Source organism: Denticeps clupeoides, chromosome 6 (assembly GCF_900700375.1).
Source record: "Denticeps clupeoides chromosome 6, fDenClu1.1, whole genome shotgun sequence".
Taxonomy (NCBI): domain Eukaryota; kingdom Metazoa; phylum Chordata; class Actinopteri; order Clupeiformes; family Denticipitidae; genus Denticeps; species Denticeps clupeoides.
In genome coordinates, this window is record NC_041712.1 from 24,899,417 (window position 1) to 24,921,368 (window position 21,952).

A 21,952-nucleotide genomic window follows, 5' to 3' on the forward strand; every position below is an offset into this window, starting at 1 on the left:
TATGGACGTATTAAAATATTGACAATAAACGAATCGTTAAAGAGTAAAATGATGCATGCTGAGCAGCGAGAACGTTACGTGGTGTACGATCGCCTCCCTTCCCCCGTTCCTTCCCAGAATCCCCTGCGGCAGGCCGCTGCTGTCGGGTTGTTCTTTTTGTTGCTTTGTTTGCTTGTTGTGCTTCTCATTCTCCTGTCTGGTCTGCTTGTCGTGTGTGTTGTTCTGTTGGGAAAAACCTCCATAAAGGCGCTCGCTCACATGCACGGCTCCCACGCCGCCCGGTTCCGCCGGCCAAACCGAGACGGTCCAAGAAAGGTGTGTCTCCTCCACGCCCCACGCTACGCTCTCCTCCTCTCCTCCTCCTCCTCCTCTTTCTGCCTGACTGTTCACTCCCATTCGCTTCGGTTCTTCTGTTTTCGGTTTTCTTTTTTTTATCATCCATCCTCTCTCTCTCCACCTTCATGACGCTCGTGGGTCTGTCCCGTCAACACACAAACCAGAGGTCCCTGGTGTGTCCCACCTGGAGTGGTGATGAATGGGACAGACTCATTACGATGCAGCTCACGCTCCGTTCAATGTCTTCCACGCTTCTCCTGTGTGTCTGATTGGTCCAGAGCCCCATAGGCTGCAGGCTCCGCCCCCTTTAACCCGTTTTCTGTCTCCCCGTCCAGTGGAGTCGGCCGGCGTGTGGGACGACAGCTCGGCTCTCGACTGTAGCAGCACAGGTTGGCCCTCGTTCTTCATCCCTCCATCATCATCATCCTCCTCCTCCACTCCTCACGCGCATGGCCGCCTGCTGAAGTTCCTTTCTAATCCCGCCTTTCTTACAGGACTGTCTGCATGGAGGTCATTTCCCTTCTTCTTTACAGATCCCTGCATGCACTCCATGTTCTCGTAACGCGTTTACGCCACGAAGGTTCCCTGCTTTAATGTCCCCTGGTGGCGCTGGTTTCTGACAGGTTCTGCAGCCGCCACGGACGTCCAGGGGCCCGGCCCTCGCCGAATGGTCGCCATCTTCGATTACGATCCTCGAGAGAGTTCCCCAAACGCCGACATCGAGGTAAACGGGGGAGAGCAGCTCGGTTTTTACTGCTCCATCGCAGCGCCTCTGACTCTGCTCCCAATGTCGCCCCCCGCAGGCCGAGCTGACCTTCAGCGCCGGTGACGTCATCTACGTGTTTGGCGACATGGACGACGATGGCTTTTTCTACGTGAGTGCTGTCGTTTCTGATCTGTCGTATGCACACACGTTATTAGATTGTGAGCAGGCTTGGAATGGAACCGTGATGCATGTTAAAATGTAATAATTTAGAATTTAAATAAAGTTACATTTTCGTTTATTCTAACGAAGAACGTAATTTGGTGTCGATTCTCCAGGGAGAGCTGAACGGCCACAAAGGTCTGGTGCCGTCCAACTTCCTGCGGGCGTTCCCTGAGGCGGGGGAGGGGAATGCAGGGGGGGCGGGGCCACACCCGGTCGTGCTCGACGGCCGGAGAGACCTGCAGGTGAGCGCGTGTGGAGTAGGGCGGAGCAAAGCGCTTCTTTTGGTTCTTCTTCTGCATGAGTTTTACTCTCTTTAATCTCTCCTGCATGGGCCGGTGCAGAAACTGAGGCGAAGCGCGCACGCAAAGCGTAACGCGTAAGTGAGCGAGACCCTGTCTGCCACCCCTGTACCCCCGTAGGTCCCTTTATCCCCGTAGAACCCGTCCCAGGAACACTGCAGCGAGCGTATCGTAGTTCCCCTCCCGCTTCCCGGTGATCAGGTTGCTGATCCGGACATTTTATTAGACCGGCAGGATCTGTCGGGACTGAAGGGTGGAAATGAGACTTTTCTTTTTCTCCCCCCGCTGTCCTGCAGGTGAGCGATCAGGCAGACCCTGCGCCCGCCGCGCTCCTGGAGGAGGATCCACGGCCCTGTCCAGACCCGGAGCCCCGCCCTGCAAACGTCCCAGCCCCTCCCACCAACCTGCCCCCGCCCGCCGACTCCTCCCCACCCGGCAAGAAGAAGAAAGGCTTTTTCTCAAAGGGGAGGAAGCTGTTCAAGAAGCTGGGATCCGGCCGGAAAGAGTCGTAGTCGCGACTGCTGCTCCGCACCTCTTCACCTGTCCCCATAATCCATTATGGCTCCGCAGATTTGGCTGCAGTAGAAATCAGCAGGCACGTCGCCTGGTCGCTTCAGCATTTTCAGCGGCGCAGTAGCTGAGGAAAGATGGCGTCATTGAACGCCGATGTCAGCCCTTTCCGGAGTGTTCGTGTAAATCTTGTGTATTTCCGCGTTGTGGAGAGTTGCACATTTCCTGTTCCTTGTCTGCACACCGCCGGCCAGATGCTTTTTCAAGAAAGTTCAAGAAAACGTTAGAAACGGTGACGTGGAACGTAATGGATGTGGAGTTTCATCATTATCATCATCATCTTCACCCCCCCTGTCTTCGTCACAGCAATTTCTACAAATACCGTCCCTCCCAGCAGAGTGACTGTCAACTGCTGCAGAGTACGAAACCCCGGAATCCAGCGCGTTAATAATATTCCCCGCGTCTACGGTCGGGTTCCTGCATGGCGGAGGTTCTGCGAGGAGTTGCCCGGTACCCCTGTACTGGTTCAGTGTGTGTGTTCTCCAGTCGCCGGTCTCTCCTTTCATTTCCTCCGTATGATTTTCACATTTTTCTTTTTTTTTTTTTGCCTCCGTTTTAGGAGAGGTGCGTTGCCACGGTGACAGAGCAGCCGTGTCCGTGCGTCTCATTTCTCGGGCTTCGCTCCGTTCCTTTTCTCCACCTCACCGGATCCAGCCGGAAGCCCCTCTTGCCAAAATAAATTTCAGATGCTCAGCTGGTTACTTTGACAGCCAGGTTCAGCAGCCTGCGATGGCGGGCGGGGCGGGGCGGGGCGGGGCATGGTTACTGTCAGGATGGGACAGAACGTGGTAACGAGAACACCACTTCTAGCATGTTCTAGCCGTCATTTTTAGCCTTACAAGACGTCTTAAATCATTGTTTACGCGGTTGTACTGGCCGCGCGCATCGTGACGTCACTTCCTGTTGGGCCTTATTAATTTATTTAATTTATTCATGTTTCGTTGTCGTGATTATGCACGCATCTCACCTGCACCACTTGTTGCAATAATTCGGGTGGGTGAATGTGTTGGAGCGCGTGTGTGTGTGTGTGTGTGTGTGTGTGTGTGTGGGTGTGTGGGTACACGGTGTCTGGCCGACTGTTTAGACGTTCGATATTTTCATGCTTGGGGAAGTGAAGAGAGTAAAAAGCTGATTTATTTTGCTCTCTGTACATTTTTCTTTCTTTCTTTGTTTTTTTTTTTTTTTTTTTTTATTCACATTATGAACGATCTGTAAATATTCTCTCTCTCTCTTTGCGCCTGAGAGCAGACGCGTGGACGGACGGTGTGAGAAGGTGGTGATGGGGACCTTTTTACAGAAACAATTATATTTTCACATGAAACATGATGCTATTTTGGCTCTGTGTGGTTATTGTGTGTGTGTGTGTGTGTGTGTGTGTGTGTGTAAAAAAGACCATATTACAGTTAAACTTGAGTTTTATTGATTTATTATTTTCCAGGTAAACACATCACGGCGCACATTAGCAGTTTTATTTCTCGGCGTGAAGCGGCTGCGCCGTTTCGTTCGGCTCGCACAGTTCATGTGGCTGCGGGGCGAGAACACCATGACTTGTGCGCAGCGTTCTGAAACCGGCAGCTTCCTCTTTCCTCCTCCTCCTCCTCCTTGTCCAGCGGCCATTTTGCTCGTTTCCAGTAGCCAACAGTACAGTCATCCATAAAGTAGGAAACACTACACTGTGGCGAGGGGTTTAGTAGTGCTTTCTACTTTATGGATGACTGCACTGTACGTCCCAGAGTCGTCTTCTGTCTTCTGATGGCAGGCCGGACACACACACACACACACACACACACTTCTGCCCCACCCAGGCACAGCATTCATCTGTTCAGTACTTGCCACCCATATTCTGTTCAGATTCAAATGAATCGTTCGTGGAATGAATCATTTTGAAAATGAAACGAGAGCTCCTCAGGAACCGAAACCAACCGAAAAACGTCTGTAGAGGCCAAAATGGAATTCATTTTCTGGCCATAAAATACAGAAGTCTTCTGTTGAACCCGCCTTTTTTTTTTAGAAAAGAGGCGCATATTTTAGTAGCTGAAAATACAAAAAGCTTAGCGCTGCGTGACACAACGCTTTCTCGCGGAAGCCATTTTGTTTGCTGTGAGTTAACGTTTCGCCCCCCCCGTAAATTAACATTTCTGTACGGTATTATAATTCTCCGAACATAAATGTATTACAAACGTGTTAAAGTCTAAAATTACACATTGCGCATCTTACAAAAAATAAACTGGCACGTGGCTACGTGTGCAGGCTTTCAAAGGCCTTTCTTGCAAAACGATTCTTTTTAAAGTTTGAAATATATACATTTGCACACAGTCTAATAGATACATGTGCATAATGCCACCAGGAAAGTAAAAAGTGACTTTTCAGGCGTCAGCCGGAACCCGTCCCGGCCTACATCATGTCCATACCGTTCTTTCTTTCTTCTTCCTTTTCTAGTCTCTTCCGTTCCTCCGTCCTCAAAGTGAAGCTCTTCTGCTCGCCGTCCTCTCCTTGGCTCCGACTGGTGAGGGCCGCTGGAGAGCGTCTCCTTTTAACCCCTGTCTCAGCCCCACGTGGTCCAGCCCACAGGAAGAGGTCTAACAGTCACGGCCTATCTGCACTTTTCTCCTCGCGCTCCTTCGCTCGGCCGCCTCAGCCCGAGCGGCCGCGGGCCCGACTTCTCCTTTCGCTGCTGGACGCTCTGCGCGTTGTGAAAGAACGATTGCAGAGCCCCCCCTCCCACGTAACGTCCCACCCCACAAGACCCCGTGGTCCACAGCTTTGTTGGCTGTAGCTGTTCTCCGTTCTATAGTTCTGTGGCCCTGGTTCTCAGGGTTCCGTTGACTGGTTCCTGTTTCAGGGCTTTCTGCAGTCCGTCCCCGCAGTTCCAGGCCCCGCTGTTGCCTAATCCAGCGTGTGCTGGGGGGTTACGACATGGCGGGCTGGAAATGGGTTCCTCGCGGTTCTAGGGCCTGTAGTCATATGGAACGTGAAAATGAAGAGATGTTGACTGTAAATTCTGGATGGAAGAGAAACTCTGAGGAGAACCTTCACCAACCATAATGCACCGGTGTCACCACCAGACATATAAAACATATGCAGAGGAGATAAAAGGCGTGACGTGGAGCGGAAGGAAGCGCGATTCTATCTCCCGTCCTCTAGCTGGGCCACCAACGTCTGACCTCTCTGCTGAGGCCGTTTCTACCTGCAGGCCCGGGGTGAGATGTTTCCTCCTGGTGCGTGAAGGCCTGATGAGAGCGAGATAGAGGAAGTGGGGGATGGGCGGCGAGAGGAGGGAATTCACGCTGCTCTACTTTTTCTTTTTTAACTCTCTGGGGTCTCTTCTTTTTTTTTTTTTTTTTTTTGAACACCATTTTTTAATTCTCTTTTTATATCCACAACATTTATTTCATTTTATTTTTTTCGGTTCACTCTACCAGCACTCGTTTTTTTGCTTTTTGTCCGATCTTCGCGTTTATTTTAGCATCCAAAGCGCCCTAAAAAGGTTTCGATTCCCCCTCCGGCGCCGGCGGCTGCACAGCAGTTGGTAACCATGGCGACGGGCGGATGGCAGGGCCGCGGAGGGGGCGGCTGAGGTTACCGCAGCACGGGCCGGAAAAAAGGTGTGGTGAGCGCCGAGCGCTGCAGGTTTCAGAATGACTCCCCTCCCGAGCAGGCGGTGGAAAAAGGGGCGGGGCCGACATGAGGGAGGGGCAATCGTACCTTTTTCCCCTTATCAGCATTAAAACACAGAAAGCCACAAGGCTCTGTGTTGGGGGGGGGGGGGCTGAAAAGGTGTAAAGAAACAGAGCGAACCGCACGTATCTGTCGGTGTTTGGTATCTGAAGTGGTACTTTTCCCCTGAAATGAGCGGAACCGGTTCTAGATGTTGTGTGTGGTGGTTTAAAGACGGTAGTAGCCTAGTGGGTAACACACTCGCCTATGAACCAGAAGACCCAGGTTCAAACCCCACTTACTACCATCGTGTCCCTGAGCAGGACGCTTAACCCTGAGTGTCTCCAGGGGGGGACTGTCCCTGTAACTACTGATTGTAATTCGCTCTGGTTAAGGGCGTCTGGTAAATGCTGGAAATGTAAATGTTTAAAAGTGGAGGGTTCTAGAGCACCAGGGTTCCCTCGAGCTTTCGGTCGCCCTCATCATCAGATCATCAGTGAAGTCAGGCTGGCGAAGGCTCTCGGCGGCTCATCTGATTGTGCTGCGATTTGGCGGAGCCCAGGATTTCCTGTACGATCGAATCCTCGCTCTCACCACCCCTCGCTGATGTAGACTCAGCGTTCATGTTTTTCATTAGAGAACCTGGGGTTTTCTTTCTGGGTTCTTCGTACCTGCGGGGGGGTTTCCTGTCCAGTCATCTCTTGACGGCTCGGATTATGATTATCCCGGTCAGGCCCTGCGTACGCGTATGAAATGATGATGAGGGGTGAAGGTCAGATTCACATGACATGTTCCATGTGTTTAAGGAAATATATTGTAATATTTGGTTTTCGTTCTCCTCTCACCGCTCGAGATATGTTGAAGATTCCAGTGAATTTTATTGTCAGAACTATACTCCACACAGGAATATCCAACTATACTGCGGTATGCAGATATATGAGAACCAAATATATATTATATATATATAAATTACATATATAAATACATATAGATGTTTCAGTAAACCTGTGACTGAATGTACATTATCATACGGGGGCGGTTTCCAACAGTCCTGAAGGTTTTACGCCAAACACATTCTTATCGTGTTAATGAGCGTCTCATCAAGCGGCTGACGTTGACAATAATGAACAAAGCCGCCATTAAAGGAAGAGGGAGGAAAAACATACTTCACTTTCTCCTCATACTACACCAAGAGTGATGGTTAAATGCAGAGGACACATTTCACTGTGTCCACGTGTGCTGTGCTGCTGTGTATCACAATGACAGTCACTTCACTTGCTCCTCGTACTACAAATACGAAATATGTTTCTTCTATTGGATTTGTTAAAACGGTGTGAACACTGTATTAAACACTCATTCTGATGTTACCTGGCATGAAAGAGGCATGATGGCACAACAGAGGTTATAAAAATGAATATTTTCTCATTTATTATCATTATTACTATTGCAGTTGTGTGTAAATATTGTTTGTAAAAATGGTACCGATGTTACAGGAAAGCCCAAAGTAAAAGAAAGGAGAAAGGGATGGAGGAAGATGAGTTGAAAAGCCAGGAGCTTGAGAACATTTACATTTACATTTACAGCATTTATCAGACGCCCTTATCCAGAGCGACTTACAATCAGTAGTTACAGGGACAGTCTCCCTGGAGCAACTTAGGGTTAAGTGTCTTGCTCAGGGACACAATGGTAGTAAGCGGGATTCGAACCCGGGTCTTCTGGTTCATAGGCGAGTGTCTTACCCACTAGGCTACTACCACCCTACCGTGGAACAGGGAGCCCCCCCAGCACCCGATGGAGGAGGAGGTGAAGACCATCAGCACACAAGAGAAAATTCTTTTATACATTTGACTCCCAAAAGGTTCCCACATACCAATCTGGATTTGTCCTTTGATGTCTCTGCCTTGTCTTTCTCGTCGTGACACCTCTTATTTGGGGGGGGTGACAAAGATACAGGCGGGGGACCTTCACGAAAGACAAAAGCACAAAATGCCATGGACCTGGGCTCTTCTTACAGATTCTTCAATTCTTGCTTCACTTTTCATCTTAAATGATTTAACCGTCACCCTTGGTGACGACAGGCGCCCGGGGAGCAGTGTGTGGGGACGGTACCTTTATCAAGGGGACCTCAGTGGATCAGGATTCGATGTGGCAATCTTCTGATAGCGGGTCCCTTTCCTTATGGAGATGCCAAGGTATTGAACACAGGACCTTGTAATCGCAAAGCAACATCTCCAGTTCTTAGTCTCAGAGTAGGGGCGTCCAGACTTTTGACTGGTAGTGAATATCTCATTATAATATAATTAAATGATGATGAAGGTCAGTTTTTTATTAACATTTTTTATAAAGCATGTACAGTAAAATACTGTAGTTCAGGACACTGTAAATTACAGACAGAACTATTTCAGCGGCTTTAAAACAGTGCAGAATGCAGGATGGTAAAGTAGTGACGTGACTGTAGTCTATTTGTGGATGATGTATGGCCACTATTTTGGTGTAACATTATTTTGTGATTCATGGTGAGTTGAAAATGTCTGTTCTAGGCCAGTAGAGAACTGTTCTGAAGTGAAAGGAGGATTTATGTAAGCGTTCAGTGTTTGTCGTGTCAGGTTGAGTTGAGTTGAGGGGTTTTCTGTCCACCGAGGACCCTGTCTGGCCTGTTTTAGGTCCTGAGATCTTCTCGTCCGATGACCGTGAAGCTCAGGCCCTCGTTGGCTCCACAGATAGACGTTATCTGGGCCGGCAGCCATTTCCCCTCCCAGCTTCTGTCTGACACCTCCACCACCACCCTCCCCCAGACCACCGTAAAGTGCAGAACCGTGCAGAACAGGGGCCTGGTCCATTAGCAGGAAGTCCTGAGAAGAGGAATGGCTGCTGAGGAGGAAGCTAGAGGCCGATTCGCTGCCACTTGGTGAAGTGAAGCTGCGTGTGAAAGGAGGCGTCTTGGTGAAACTGGGTCACGACTGAAATTCACCGAGCGTCTCTCTCTCTCTCTCTCTCTCTCTCTGCCCACGTGCAGCCCTCCCTGCACCTGACGGTTCTCAGATCATCACAGAACCTCCACGCAATCGTTCTTCAACACCGACGCTCCTCAGGTCGTTAATAAGACAGACTCAGACATTTCCAAATAAGGCAAAAGCAGCCGAGGCCTCCAGCCAATCAGCGGCCTCCTTGCAGCCCTGTGGGTTCTGCTGACAGGCGGATGAAAGAGGCCTCGGCCGCTGGGAGGTGGCACGCGGCGAGATGTGGGCGGGGCTGACAGCTGTGGTCGGGGGCCTGCAGCGACTTCTGCAGCCGCTCGATTGGGGATGTGAGCTTTATCAGACCAATGAGATCGTCCTGACCTGATCCATCACTTCAAAAATTGGAGGGTGGTAGTAGCCTAGTGTGTAACACGCTCGCCTGTGAACCAGAAGACCCAGGTTCAAACCCCGCTTACTACCATCGTGTCCCTGAGCAAGACACTTAACCCTGAGTGTCTCCAGGGGGGGACTGTCCCTGTAACTACTGATTGTAAGTCGCTCTGGATAAGGGCGTCTGGTAAATACTGTAAATGTTCAATAACCTTAAATACATTAACACGGAGTCTCTGATTGTTCGGAAGAAGTGAAAACCCACACACACGTCGGAGGTGATTGGAAGCCAGGCCCGGCACAACAACATTTCCTCAGGTCCCGGGTTGTAAGGGTCCCATGGGAACAGCTGATTCTGTACTTACAACCATTAATCTGGTGGAAACTGGCCATTTTATGGAAAGATTACTCCAGAAGAAGCTCATCGAATTGTCTTCCTGCAGCAGTTCATCAAACGACTCACTTCAGCCATGATGCCTGGTGGCGTCGAGTATCATGTCTCTGTAGGAACATCTCGTGTCTTTAGAAATGTTCCAGTGGGTTTTACTTATGAAATTATGCTTTGTGCAGCCAGAACTTTTATTAATATCGCAGCTTCCTTCTTGTCGTGCAGGTGTCGGGTGCATTTGATTATCACTGGGCCCTGACCAACTGTCCTCCACACACGTGGCAGAGGAGCGGGTCGGTCGGGCGGGGCCGAATTCTCAGAATCGGTTGCAAGGTGTCGGCGGCCTTTGAAATGCATGCGAGGTGCAGCCTGCTGTGTCTGCGGTGGAGCAAGAGATGAGGCTGATTAAAGCCCGTCTCCGCACTTTTCCCGCCAAAAACACACGCTGGCCGCTAACAAGCAATACGTCTGGTGTGGACTTGAGCAGGGTGCATTGTGGGAAACCCGTGGAAAGGTCACCGTTAATAAACTCGTGTGGCATTTTTTTTAAGCAGAATTCGCGAAATCGGGTGGCGCCGGCTGTCAACCTGCGAGTACCAGGGGTGAGATTTATAACGGTGAAGAATCGCAGCGCCACCTTCTGCCCGGCCAACACAACTTCAGGCAGAATTTCACAGTAGGACAACCTTCGGGTTCTCCACATCGTCACCTCCAGATCCAGACGACATGTCTCAGAAATTGAAGGATCGCTCTTTATACCACATTGTGTCAAAATGAAGGATTTATTTGAACATGAGATCAGCGTTGTATAATGGGTGGACATGAAAAAAATAAAACCAACAGAAGCAGCACTATTTATTCACAGCATCGCGAAGCGGGATGTCGGCAGAAAAGCGGGGTTTCGCTGGTTTTGGTCCTGCCGTGAAGCTACGGGCGGGAGGGTCGTCACGTTTTCACAGCGGTGTCCCTGGACTTGTAGATCACCCCTCGACTCTTCAGCTCTCGCACCACCCCTGAGGAAGAGGAGGATGGCGGCTGTTAAAACAGCAGCAGGAAGCATCTGAGAACGTCTCGGCCTTCGCCGAATACAGACATACCTGGCGGCAAGCGGCCGGTGACGGTCACCGCGTAAACTCCAGGCTTAAAGTTACCTGGAATCAGGAGAAAAGTCCATATAAAGTAAACACACGAAGTAAAGCCGTTTCTGATGTGATATTTTTAATCCTCCACACTCACTTATTCTCTGCCATTTGGCCACCCAACTGTCTTCTGGACTCATCATGGCTATTACGCTGGAAAAAAAAAAAAAAAAAGAGAAGAAAAGCGCTGTGTGAAGTTCACTACTTGTGTCCGGTTGGGACAGCAGAGCTCCGCAGGCGATGTGCAGGTTCCCTGAAAACGTACACCTGGGTGGTAGTAGCCTAGCGGGTAACACACTCGCCTGTGAACCAGAAGACCCAGGTTCAAACCCCACTTACTACCATCGTGTTCCTGAAAAAGACACTTAACCCTGAGTGTCTCCAGGGGGGGACTGTCCCTGTAACTACTGACTGTAAGTCGCTCTGGATAAGGGTGTCTGGTAAATGCTGTAAATGTAAATATGGAACCTCGGGCTACAACTTGAAGTAAATCGATATCTGAGGCCACATTCCTCTGATACCGATCTGACACCAGTATTGAACGACCGTTAATACGTTTTTTTCCCCACTTGCAACCCACACAGTCCACCGCCCCTGTTTTCAATGTTCCTACACATTTTCCATGACTTTTTCAATTACATACGTCATGAAAACCAAGTAGTAAACATTGTTACGCATTAATGTGTCTTTCCTAGAGCTTTATATATTTTTAGTTGGTGCCCCTGGGATCTTCTCTTTTCAAATTTCATGGCTTTTCCAGGTTTCAGCCTGTGTTTTGTGTGACGCTTCTGCCCTGATGACGTTTTATTGGCAGAGAAACAGTGCGCCTGCGCGGAAACGCCTTCCATTCACCTGCAGAGGTCGATTTCAGAGCGGTTCTTGGCGTCATTATTCTCCCCTTTTTTTACACCACTGCTGGAACCGGAAACACGATGCGATAAATCTGTTCATTTTCAACTGCGTGTTAGTAGCCTAGTGGGTAACACACTCGCCTATGAACCATAAGACCCAGGTTCAAATCCCACTTACTACCATTGTGTCCCTGAGCAAGACACTTAACCCTAAGTGTCTCCAGGGGGGACTGTCCCTGTAACTACTGACTGGAAATCGCTCTGGATAAGGACGTCTGGTAAATGCGTCACTTTTCCCCGTTCCATCCGTCTGTTCTTTTGCGGGTCTCACCCGTCGAAGGAGGAGCTGGTGCACTCGTACACCATCTCACGGTTCCCCTTCATCTGTAGGTACGCCTCGCAGTTGTCGCATCCGTCGTATTCAAACTGGTCTATTGTCTGGAGAAAACAACACCAAGAAGAAGGGACGATGACGGCGACGTGTGAGTAAAGCAGATAAAGACGAGCTTTGCGTGGTACCTTAACCAGCGAGCAGAGCAGACACGCCCGCAGGTGGCGCAGGTCTTTGGGGACCGTCTCTAAAGCCATGGACAGAAGACGCAACGGACTGGAGAACCGGTTCAAAACACGACTCGACAAACCACGACCGCCCGGAAAATACCTCCGCGCTTCCGGCGAACGGTTATGACGTCATCGTCAGGCGACGCATTACATTTCCAACATTTACCAGACGCCCTTATCCAGAGCGACTTACAATCAGTAGTTACAGGGACAGTCCAACCCTGGAGACACTCAGGGTTAAGTGTCCTGCTCAGGGACACGATGGTAGTAAGTGGGGTTTGAACCTGGGTCTTCTGGTTCATAGGCGAGTGTGTTACCCACTAGGCTACTACCACCCCAACTTCTACAGAACCACATCACGTCGTGTTTCAAACGAGCACTCGTTAATCAATAAAAACGTCTCCTCTGCACTCTGGTCATTTTTTTAAATATTATTGCTGCTGTTTTCTTCTTTCGTGGCATTTTGCGGCGGAGGGAGAGCAGAGGTCACTAATGCACTTTATAAAAAAGGGCAGAGCAGGCTGTACCTGCTGCGGAGACTCAGGTCTTTTGGGGTACAGGGGCCACTCCTAAAGACTTTCTATGACTCTGTAGTGGCATCAGCCATCTTTCATGGTGTGGTCTGCTGGGGTAGCAGCATCTCCGCTGGGGACAGGAACAGGCTGATCTGGAAGGCCAGCTCTGTTCTAGGATGCCCTCTGGACCCAGTGGAGGTGGTGAGTGACAGGAGAATGGTGGCTAAGCTGTCATCCCTGTTGGACAACATCTCCCACCCCGTGCAGTGAACTCTGACAGCACTGAGCAGCTCCTTCAGTGACAGGCTCCTGCACCCATGATGTGGGAAGGAGAGGTTCAGAAGGTCTTTTCTTCCAACCGCTGTCAGACTCTATAACAAAGACCTAACAGCTGACCACACACACACAGACAAACACACACACTTGGCACATTCTGTTAAATTGTCAGCTGTTTTAAATTGTAAATTTGTACATATATACAGATACATATTTATGTTATTTTTTGTGATGCTATTACCTTCTGCTTCTGACCACTTTCTGCCGTGACAAGTGCAATTTCCCACTTGTGGGACTAATAAAGGTTTATCTTATCTTATCTTGCACTGGGACTGCTGTACAGGACCTCAATTTCGTCGTGCTGTAGTACTAAGTATGATTGTGCAATGACAATAACGCCTTTAAACTTAAATTTTCTCTGGCATTAGATTGAACAATGAAAGTCTCAGAAACGTCAATTTGCACATGTCAATAAATGTTTTTGTTCGGACTCAATCGATTAAAAGTGATTAGTCGCTAATAGGGCTTGCCATGATGCATATTTAAAACTATTTTCAATTTGTTACTTTTAAAAGCTATTTAAAATACAGAGACTTTTCCCGTCCACGTCGAATGGTGTAATATCATGCAAGTTAAAGGGAATAAATTGGATAATGAATCCAATGAGTGGATGCAAATTTTTCGACCAATGGTCTCCATGGCAACAGGTCAGCAACGGTCAGTCCGATTAATCAACGTGCTCCACTTCCACAACTCTGGTCGACCCGAAGCGGTTTACCTGCGCCAACAAAGCGAGACTGCGAGCGGGTCTGCAGATCCTCCCAGACGTTGAGGTAAACCAGACTGTGATTTGTTCTGGAACTGTCTCTGGAACGTACTCAGCTCTTAGTGATGGCACACAGCTTCACGGTTAGAACTCTGTCAGGTTCTACAAGTGAAAGTGAAGTGATTGTCATTGTGAAACACCGCAGCACAGCACATGGTGACACGGTGAAACGTGTCCTCTGTATTTAACCGTCACCCTTGGTGAGCAGTGGGCACCATGACAGGCGCCCAGGGAGCAGCTTGTGGGGACCGTGCTTTGAACCAGGGGACCTTGGTGGTTTGGCATCCACACCTGCATCCTTCCGATTACGGGGCCACACTTGGACCGTGTCGCCATATCGTAATACAGCTAAAAAACTCAATGTTGCAGGTGAGAACTTAAACAGACCAATCAGGACATGAGAAGAATCATGTCTAGCTGCCCTAAATAGATCTTTCATACAAGACACAGTTAGAAATGATGATGAGCACTTTATTACACCGCGTCATATTTACAATTACGGCATTTGGCAGAGCGACTTACAACGTGCTTTCAAGTTACCATCGATGAAGAGATCAATTCCGGTTCACTAGGACCCCAACTATGAATACATCTATTTTATTCACTCTGCTGTAGATTCTGTACACAAGTTTGACAAGAAGAAGGTAACAAGTTCATCTAAATATTCTCTAAAGCAGTACTGGAGGCTCGGAGTATACCAGGTGCAGTGTGAGGTGTAATAAGGGCTGTGAGGTAGGATGGTGCTACTCCATGTTTGGCTTTGTAGGCCAGCATCAGTATTTAGAACCTGATGCGTGCAGCTACTGGGAGCCGGTGGAGGGAACGTAGCAGAGGGGCGGTGTGGAGAACTTGGGAAGGTTGAACATCAGTCGTGCTGCTGCGTCCTGTATGAGTTGTAGAGGTCGGATGGTACATAGAGGTAGATTATTTTTTACTGCCACTTTCACTTTTTAATCATTATTATTGGTGTGTTTTACACTTGGCCAACACGCTCGCGTCTGAACCAGAAGAGCACCAAGTTCCAGGTTCAAACCCCACCTATGTCCCCAGGGGGACTGTCCCCGTCACTACTGAATGTAAATGTGTTGTTACGGAACACGTAAAATAATATAGTTGTATATAATCCAAGTGAAATATAGTACATGGTGAACTATACAACATGGTTTTTAATATTTGTCTTGTGTTTTGGACGTGTGAAGCTCAAGAAAGTCAAAGGAGACTTCATTCATCTTTTCTTTATAGATTCTTTATTTGGCGTATTTGCATTTTGTAATAACACTCATGTTACGATCGCCTTTACGATGTCCGCATAGCTGCGTCCTGTTCGCCAGCCTCCCTGATGAACCTGGCCAGCCTGGTTCTTGTACTGGTTTCTTTTCTCCACGTCTCCTTGTGAAGCTTCTCGAACATGCTGCAGTGCTGCTCTCATGTCCGCTGTCTGCTCGAGTTGCCCACACAGTTCCTCCTCCCTTCTGAGGAGGACCTTCAGGGTTTCCTCAATCTCCTGCCTCTTGCTTGTTTTGTTTAAGTCCTGGAAACGTTTTTCCAGTTCGTTCCTGGTAGATGTTTCTTCAAAGAGCACTTTTTCAAGTTCTTCTCGTGCTCTGTGCTCATGGTCACGTTCGGCTGTCATCATCTCAAGTTCCTTTTTTATTTGCTGGAGCGTCTCCTCGTGGAGACTGTCTTTGCTCTCCACCTGATGACGGAAGTTTGTCTCTGTCTCCAGGAGAAGCCTCTCTGCCTCTTTCCTGCTTTCTCTTTTTGCTTCAAGCTCTTTTTCAGCTTTCTCTCTCCTCCTCTGCTCATCTGTCATTTGACTTCTCAGCGTTTCCTGCTCCTTCTTCTCGTTCTGCAGCGTCTCTTCATAAAGAGCCTGCTTGCTCCCCAGCTGCGTATGGAGCTGTGTCTCCATCTCCATCTGCTTTCCAGTTTCTCTCACGTTACAGAAACGCCTTTCTGCTTCTTCTCTGTTGTGTCTCTCCACGTTCAGCTGTGCTTCAAGCTCCTCACATCGCAGCCGTTCCAGATCTTGTTCTTCTCTCAGTCTTTCTTTTACTTCATTCTCAGCCTCCTGGATGGCAATTTGTCTGTCTCTCTCTTGCCTCAGCTCTTCACGCAAAGCCAGGCTGTTCTGTGTCGTGTCACGAATAGCCATCTCCAGATTATTATTAGAGGCCATGAACATCTCCTCCACTTCTTTACGATGACCGGGATCCCTTTCCAGGAATGTCTCCGTCACCGCCTCGAGTGTGCCGAGCTGTTCCCCGAACACCTCAACCTGACCCATCTGAGCTGACTTCAGATCGGTCATTTTGGGCTCAACGGAAACGTCCTTCTTGAAGAAGCGACGCTTGGTCCACCTAACAAACTTCTTCCACGCCTTCATTTCTCTACCTCTATACTGAACTCTCGTAAATCTGAAATGATTAAGTTCTTCACGGCTCACCCCTTAAATAGAGCGAAGCTGATGATGTCACTTTTTTTTTAGCCAATCAGATGGAGGATCAAGATCTTTCGCTCAGCTGATTACGCTAAAGAACAAGAGCTCAGAAACATTGTGATTGGCTGGAAAAAATGATATCAGCCAATCACATTAATTCTGGGCTCTTGTTCTACAATCTGATTGGCTGAATAAAAAGTGCCTCTCTGGACAGTGAATCAGGCGGAAACCCACACCGAGACAGAAGAACATGTAAACTCCACACACACAAGGTTCTGTCAACGCTATTTGTCCCAAATTACTGCCACTTTCACTTTTTAATCATTATTATTGGTGTGTTTTACACTTGGCTAACAAGCTCGCGTATGAACCGGAAGAGCACAAAGTTCCAGGTTCAAACCCCACTTACTACCATCGTGTCCCTGAGCGGGACGCTTAACCCTGACTGTGTCCCCAGGGCATACCTGTCAAGTATCCCGTTTTGGCCGGGAAAGTCCCGTAATTTAGCCTTCTTTCCCGCCGTCCTCCCGTATTAGTGTTTTCCCGTAAATCTCCCGTTTTAATCTGCGTTATTTAAAAAAATAATCTGAGTTGTGTCGCTAATCTCGCGATAAGTGCCGCCTGCAGTAGTTACTACAGGTACTGAAGGTGGCAGTTCTCGCGAGATTAGCGCGTGAGGTCAGATGACGAGATGATGAGTGACGACGCGGGAAAAAAGAAGAAGAAACAGACAGATGATGGACGCCAGGACAGAGAAGGAAGGCGCTCCTGCCAAAAAAAAACTAAATCCTCGTGTCAATATCGCGATCAATGGGACACCGAATGTATTTTTATGAAGAAGAGCGGGGTGGGGGACAGTCATTTGTAACCGCGACTTTAGCGTCACGGGGGAAGGAATGATGTCCGCCAGGCACAAAAACATGCCCGGGCGATGTCAGCATTCGTGACGAGAAATGCCACTGAGGCAGACCAGGTCACAAGTGCAGAGGTACAAACGGCAACGCCGTGTACCAAAAGGGCGCAGGAAAATGTCCCTTATTTTCAAATCTAAAACTTGACAGGTATGCCCCAGGGGGACTGTCCCCGTCACTACTGAATGTGTTGTTACGGAACAAGTAAAATAATATAGTTGTATATATTCCAAGTGAAATATAGCACACGGTGAACTATACAACATGGTTCCAGTCAGTAAAAACATTTGTTTTGCACGTCATTAGTGTGAACATGGACACGCCCCCTACACAAACGGGCCAATCGGATACCAGTACAACTTTGATTCTACATTTTATTATTAGATCATTTGTACCGTGATATAAAATTATTTTTAATGTTTGTCTTGTGTTTTAGACGTGTGAAACTCAAGAAAGTCAAAGGAGATTTCATTCATTTTTTCTTTATAGATTCTTTATTTACTGAAATATCCTACTGTGTCTTCCTTTTACCTTCAGAGATGGAGGGACCAGGCGAGTAGTACTGGAGGCTCGGAGTATACCAGGTGCAGTGCGAGGTGTAATAAGGGTATTATAAATCATTATAAATCTGCTTGGCAGCAGAATCCCAGAATCTCTGTATTTAATCAGCTCAAGGTAATGTTGAGACGTGAGAGAAAGTCCTGATGCACACAAATAACTTGTGAAGCATAAGATTGGCAGAGTGCTTAGTCTGAATTGTGCTGACTGTCTGGTTCCAGTTCTGGATTTTACATGGTAAACACACAGATGCATGTTGGAGAGTAACGGCGCCACGTCTGGGTGCAGCAGGAGCCCCAGCTGGCAGCACTCAGCCTGACAGCAGGGCTCTAACCATGGACAGGTGCTGCTGGGTAGGCATCCGTGGTTGGAGCCCTGTTAGAAGGAACCGATACTGATGCATCGATGTGGATCCTGAACTTTGATTTCAGTTCCTGGCAATCGGCACAAGCCTGTTGGTTTGTTTTTCTTGGTTTCCTTTGTTTTGTCCCTCGTGCCTTTTTCTTTTGTGCATATTAATAAATCCCATTTGACCAGATGTCTCTGCGCTTCCTTCCCCCGTCAGCCCGTGGTCGTGACAAACAGAGGTCAAATTTGCCAGATAAAGTAAAGCATACATGTGCATGTTTTTGGTGTTATGTTTTGGTGTTTAATTATCATTATATTCATGCATTTTCTAAAGATTCTGTTTTTGAATAAAGGGTTGGAAATGAATGCTTTTATTTATTCATAATTTAAAAAAATAATCGACAGATGAATTGATTATTAAAATGATTGTTAGTAGCAGCCCTGCTTCTTTATTATCGGAAGATACATCGAACATTAAGACTAACTGTGCTGTAAAACAAGTATTTGCTTTATTAGATATTTCTCCAGATTTATTTGTTTTAAAGCCAAATGGCGTATGATGTAAGCCAGGACTTTATTAGGCATCAGACCAAGTGATGATTATCACCATTTCACAGGGTGAAGATGCAGTGATGACTCTCATCGTTGTAAAGTCGCTGGTTTCCAGGAAGACGCAGGTTAACCCAGTCTCCCGCCTCCAGCTGCAGAGTCACGCCGCCGACCAGGTAGGAGACGTGGTGGTCCATGTCGTACTCCCCCAGCAACATGATCCTCTGCTGGTTCCTGTACAGCGCTGTGTACATGGTGCGCGATGAGAGGATGTCCGCCACGGTGAACCTGAAGAACCCTGCAGGAGACTATCAGTCCCTGTTCATCACCGGACCGAACCACAAACCCTGGTGGACGCCAGGGACTCCGCCTTCCAGTCCAAAGACAAAGAGGCTCAATTCTACAGGCCGAGCCAACCAGTCACGGGCCAGTAAGGAGCAAAACGAGCTGATGCAGAGAAGATGAACATGGCTGCCCGCTCCTCACCAACGGTGATGGTTTAAGCCTTTAAACCTGAGCCACACCGTGTGTGGTGTTTCACAAGGACAAAGTGCGTTAAGAGGCTGGCACTGAGGTGTTTAAAGAATGTGACTCCCACTGACACCATGACTATGAGAAGATGCTGAAAGAAAAGAAAGAAAGAAGAAAAAAGTGAAGTGATTGTCACATATGATACACAGCAGCACAGCACACAGTGAAATTTGTCCTCTGCATTTAACCCATCACCCTGAGTGAGCAGTGGGCACCATGACCAGCGCCCGGGGAGCAGTGTGTGGGGACGGTGCTTTGCTCAGTGGCACCTCAGTGGCACCTTGGCAGATCGGGATTCGAACCGGCAACCTTCTGATTACGAGGCCGCTTCCTTAACCGCTAGGCCACCACTGCTGAGCACCTGTATTACTGCTGTAGGCGTTTCCAACATTGGTGATGATGTTCCTGAAGACCAAGTTCATTTCGGAAGGTCCTGCTTGTACATACTCAGTATTAAATGTCAAAGCTGCTGAAAAGGCCACTTTGCCTCCTGTAAAGTGGAACAGAACCAAAAAAACATCACTGCTGATATTCAACTTTACAAAAAGACAAAAACATAATCATCTGATATGTAAGTAATTCTATTGATTTACATAGAATGATGACTAGAAAGTAACTTATATCCCAAATAAAAGGCACATCATATTTAAGGATATGACCCAATACTCATCATGTACAAATAAACCGATCTTTCATCACGATTACAATATGTATTCAGTATATAGCAATAATAATATCAAAGTTTCTTCAGTATATTTTCCGTCATTTACCTGCATTCATGTTGTTCAGTTTCTCCACTTTGGTCTCCACTGATGTTAGTCTGGTCTTCAGTCCTCCAATCTCTGCATTCAGAGCAGAAAATATTAAAACCACAGTCAGTTCCTACGTGATCTTTACTAGAACCAGTGGACTTCTCCGTCTCCTTTTTGCATTTCATAAATATTCATAAATATCTGAACAGAATGAAGACCCCCACTACGCTGGTACGTAAACTTGGTTAATGAGTTCATCACATGATACCTGAGTTCTTCTGTTGCAGATCTTCTACTTGGTTCTTGACAGCTGTCAGCTCTGCTGCTTGTTCTGATGTAGGTGAAACACATAAAATGAGCAGAAATCTTCACTAAGAAAATATGATTAGAGATCATTTCAATCCAGCACCTGCATTCTGATGAGTCAGGTTCTCCACGTTCTGCTCATTGTCATCCATTTGGATCTTTAGAGCCGTCAGCTCTGCCACAAGTGCTGCAATAATGGAGGAATAATTCAGTACTTTATGGTAGATAATGGTATGGCTTATTTCTATGGGAGACTAAAGTGTTTTTATAACAGGATGGTCGCATATAACAGTTAATTTATAAGGCTGTATATGGCAGTTTATGGCAGTATATAATAGTTTATGGATGAATATGGTTTCATATAACAGTTAATTTATGAGCCAGTTTGTGGCGGTATATAATCGTTTATGGATGAATATGGTTGCATACAACAGTTCATTTATATGGCTGTATATAATAGTTTATGGCGGTATATGAATGTACATGGCTGTATGTATGGATGTATAACAATGTATATTGATGAGATGTCGCTGATTGTTCCCATGCTCAGAATTACTGTAAAAAATTAAATGGTCACTCTTGTAAGCAGCTTGGATGTGAACGTTGGACTGTCTGTTCTGCATTACCTGCATTTTCCATCTTCAGATTCTCCAGGTCTTTCTGTACGTCTGACAGGACAGCATCTTGCGCTTATATACAAAATAATTCAGATGTCTGTTATTCTAAATTATATCTACTCATTACTTGTAGAGAATTGAATTACTGTACTGTTATTATAACCTAAACTAATCATAACCAATGAATAATAATTCACTGTTTATGTTAATTATACAGTAACTACATGGAATTCATACTATGTGTGACTAATACTATTTATATAGTATATTTTAAACGATAATATTTGTCAAATGTCATTTATGCACCTGCATTCTCCTTCTTCATGTTCTCCACTTCATCCTTCATGGTCTTTATCTCCACATCTTGAGCTAAATACCAACATTAAAGTCTGTGAATGATGTTCATACTGGTCTCAGTGTTGTTGAATTAATATTGCACATTTAGAAGATGTGATTACCAGTGTTTTCTCTCTCCAGAACTTTGAAATCCAGCCTCAGATCAGGCACCATGTCTTCAGCGTCCTTTAGGTTGGTCTTCACATTCTCCAACTGGACTCCCTGAGCCAGCATCGTGTCCCACAGGTAGTAGACCATGTTCCTCAGGTACTGCAGCTCAGCGTTGATGTTGCTCTGGTTGTTCAGAGAAAGAGCTCTAAATGTGGAGAACAGCAGGAACTGCAAGGAGATGATGACCCTCATCTTCAACACAACCAGGTCAGCTTTCCACTCATCTAGACTCTTCTCCGTCTTGGCCACTCGGTGGTGGAATGAACTTCCAGCTCAGTCACTGAGCACCTTCAAACGGCAGCTCAAGACCTTCCTCTTTAGAGAATATTTAGATGAACTTGTGACCTTCTTCTTGTCTTCTGTATAGAATCTACAACAGAGTGAATAAAAAGATTGTATTAATAGTTGGGGGTCCTAGTGAACCAGAATTGACCACTTCATCCATGGTGACATGGAAGCACGTTGTAAGTCGCTCTGGTTCCTGACAACTGCTTTACAAGGACATAACATGAAACAAACCAGAGGGTCACCACAGCCACCACCACCGTTACAACTACAACTTCAGGGATCTTCAAATGGACCAGTAACATCATTATGGACACGTAATCTAGACCATGACACTGAATACATCCTGGACTTCTCCAACCCTACAACTGTAGGACTTATTATTATATCATCCCCAACCCTGCACTGACACCATTTGAAGGCTCACTCTACCCTGGAAGGGGGTCCCTCTC

General features: G+C 47.2%; 2 protein-coding genes across 15 annotated transcripts in view; one reads left to right on the top strand and one right to left on the bottom strand.

Annotated features, from left to right (window-relative positions):
• tspoap1 (TSPO associated protein 1) overlaps positions 1–3,386 on the top strand; it is a 50,808-nt gene extending 47,422 nt beyond the window's left edge. For 2 of the 14 annotated variants that reach the window (XM_028982200.1, XM_028982194.1), the window contains 6 exons: positions 247–315; positions 672–725; positions 960–1,060; positions 1,140–1,211; positions 1,378–1,506; positions 1,860–3,379. In XM_028982200.1, coding sequence (XP_028838033.1) covers positions 247–315; positions 672–725; positions 960–1,060; positions 1,140–1,211; positions 1,378–1,506; positions 1,860–2,075 — 641 coding nt within the window. In that variant the 3' untranslated portion in view covers positions 2,076–3,379. Of the gene's footprint in view, positions 1–246; positions 316–671; positions 847–959; positions 1,061–1,139; positions 1,212–1,377; positions 1,507–1,605; positions 1,641–1,859 lie in introns of those variants that run through there. The other 12 variants (XM_028982203.1, XM_028982207.1, XM_028982208.1 and 9 more) reach the window with 12 other exon arrangements.
• Positions 3,387–10,291: 6,905 nt separating this feature from the next.
• supt4h1 (SPT4 homolog, DSIF elongation factor subunit) lies at positions 10,292–12,188 on the bottom strand. Its single transcript, XM_028984071.1, has 5 exons — positions 12,038–12,188; positions 11,850–11,956; positions 10,765–10,820; positions 10,626–10,679; positions 10,292–10,541 (listed from the first exon to the last, which is right to left on the bottom strand). The coding sequence occupies exons 1-5, from the start codon at positions 12,104–12,106 to the stop codon at positions 10,474–10,476; spliced, it is 354 nt and encodes a 117-aa protein (XP_028839904.1). The 5' UTR covers positions 12,107–12,188; the 3' UTR covers positions 10,292–10,473.
• Positions 12,189–21,952: the final 9,764 nt, after the last annotated feature.

Coding starts and splice junctions, on each gene's coding strand:
- supt4h1 (XM_028984071.1), bottom strand. CDS start 12,106: ATGGCTTTAGAGACGGTCCCCAAAGACCTGCGCCACCTGCGGGCGTGT. Junction 10,680..10,764: donor GGCCAAATGGCAGAGAATAA/GTGAGTGTGGAG, acceptor TCCTGATTCCAG/GTAACTTTAAGCCTGGAGTT. Junction 10,542..10,625: donor CACCGGCCGCTTGCCGCCAG/GTATGTCTGTAT, acceptor CCTCTTCCTCAG/GGGTGGTGCGAGAGCTGAAG.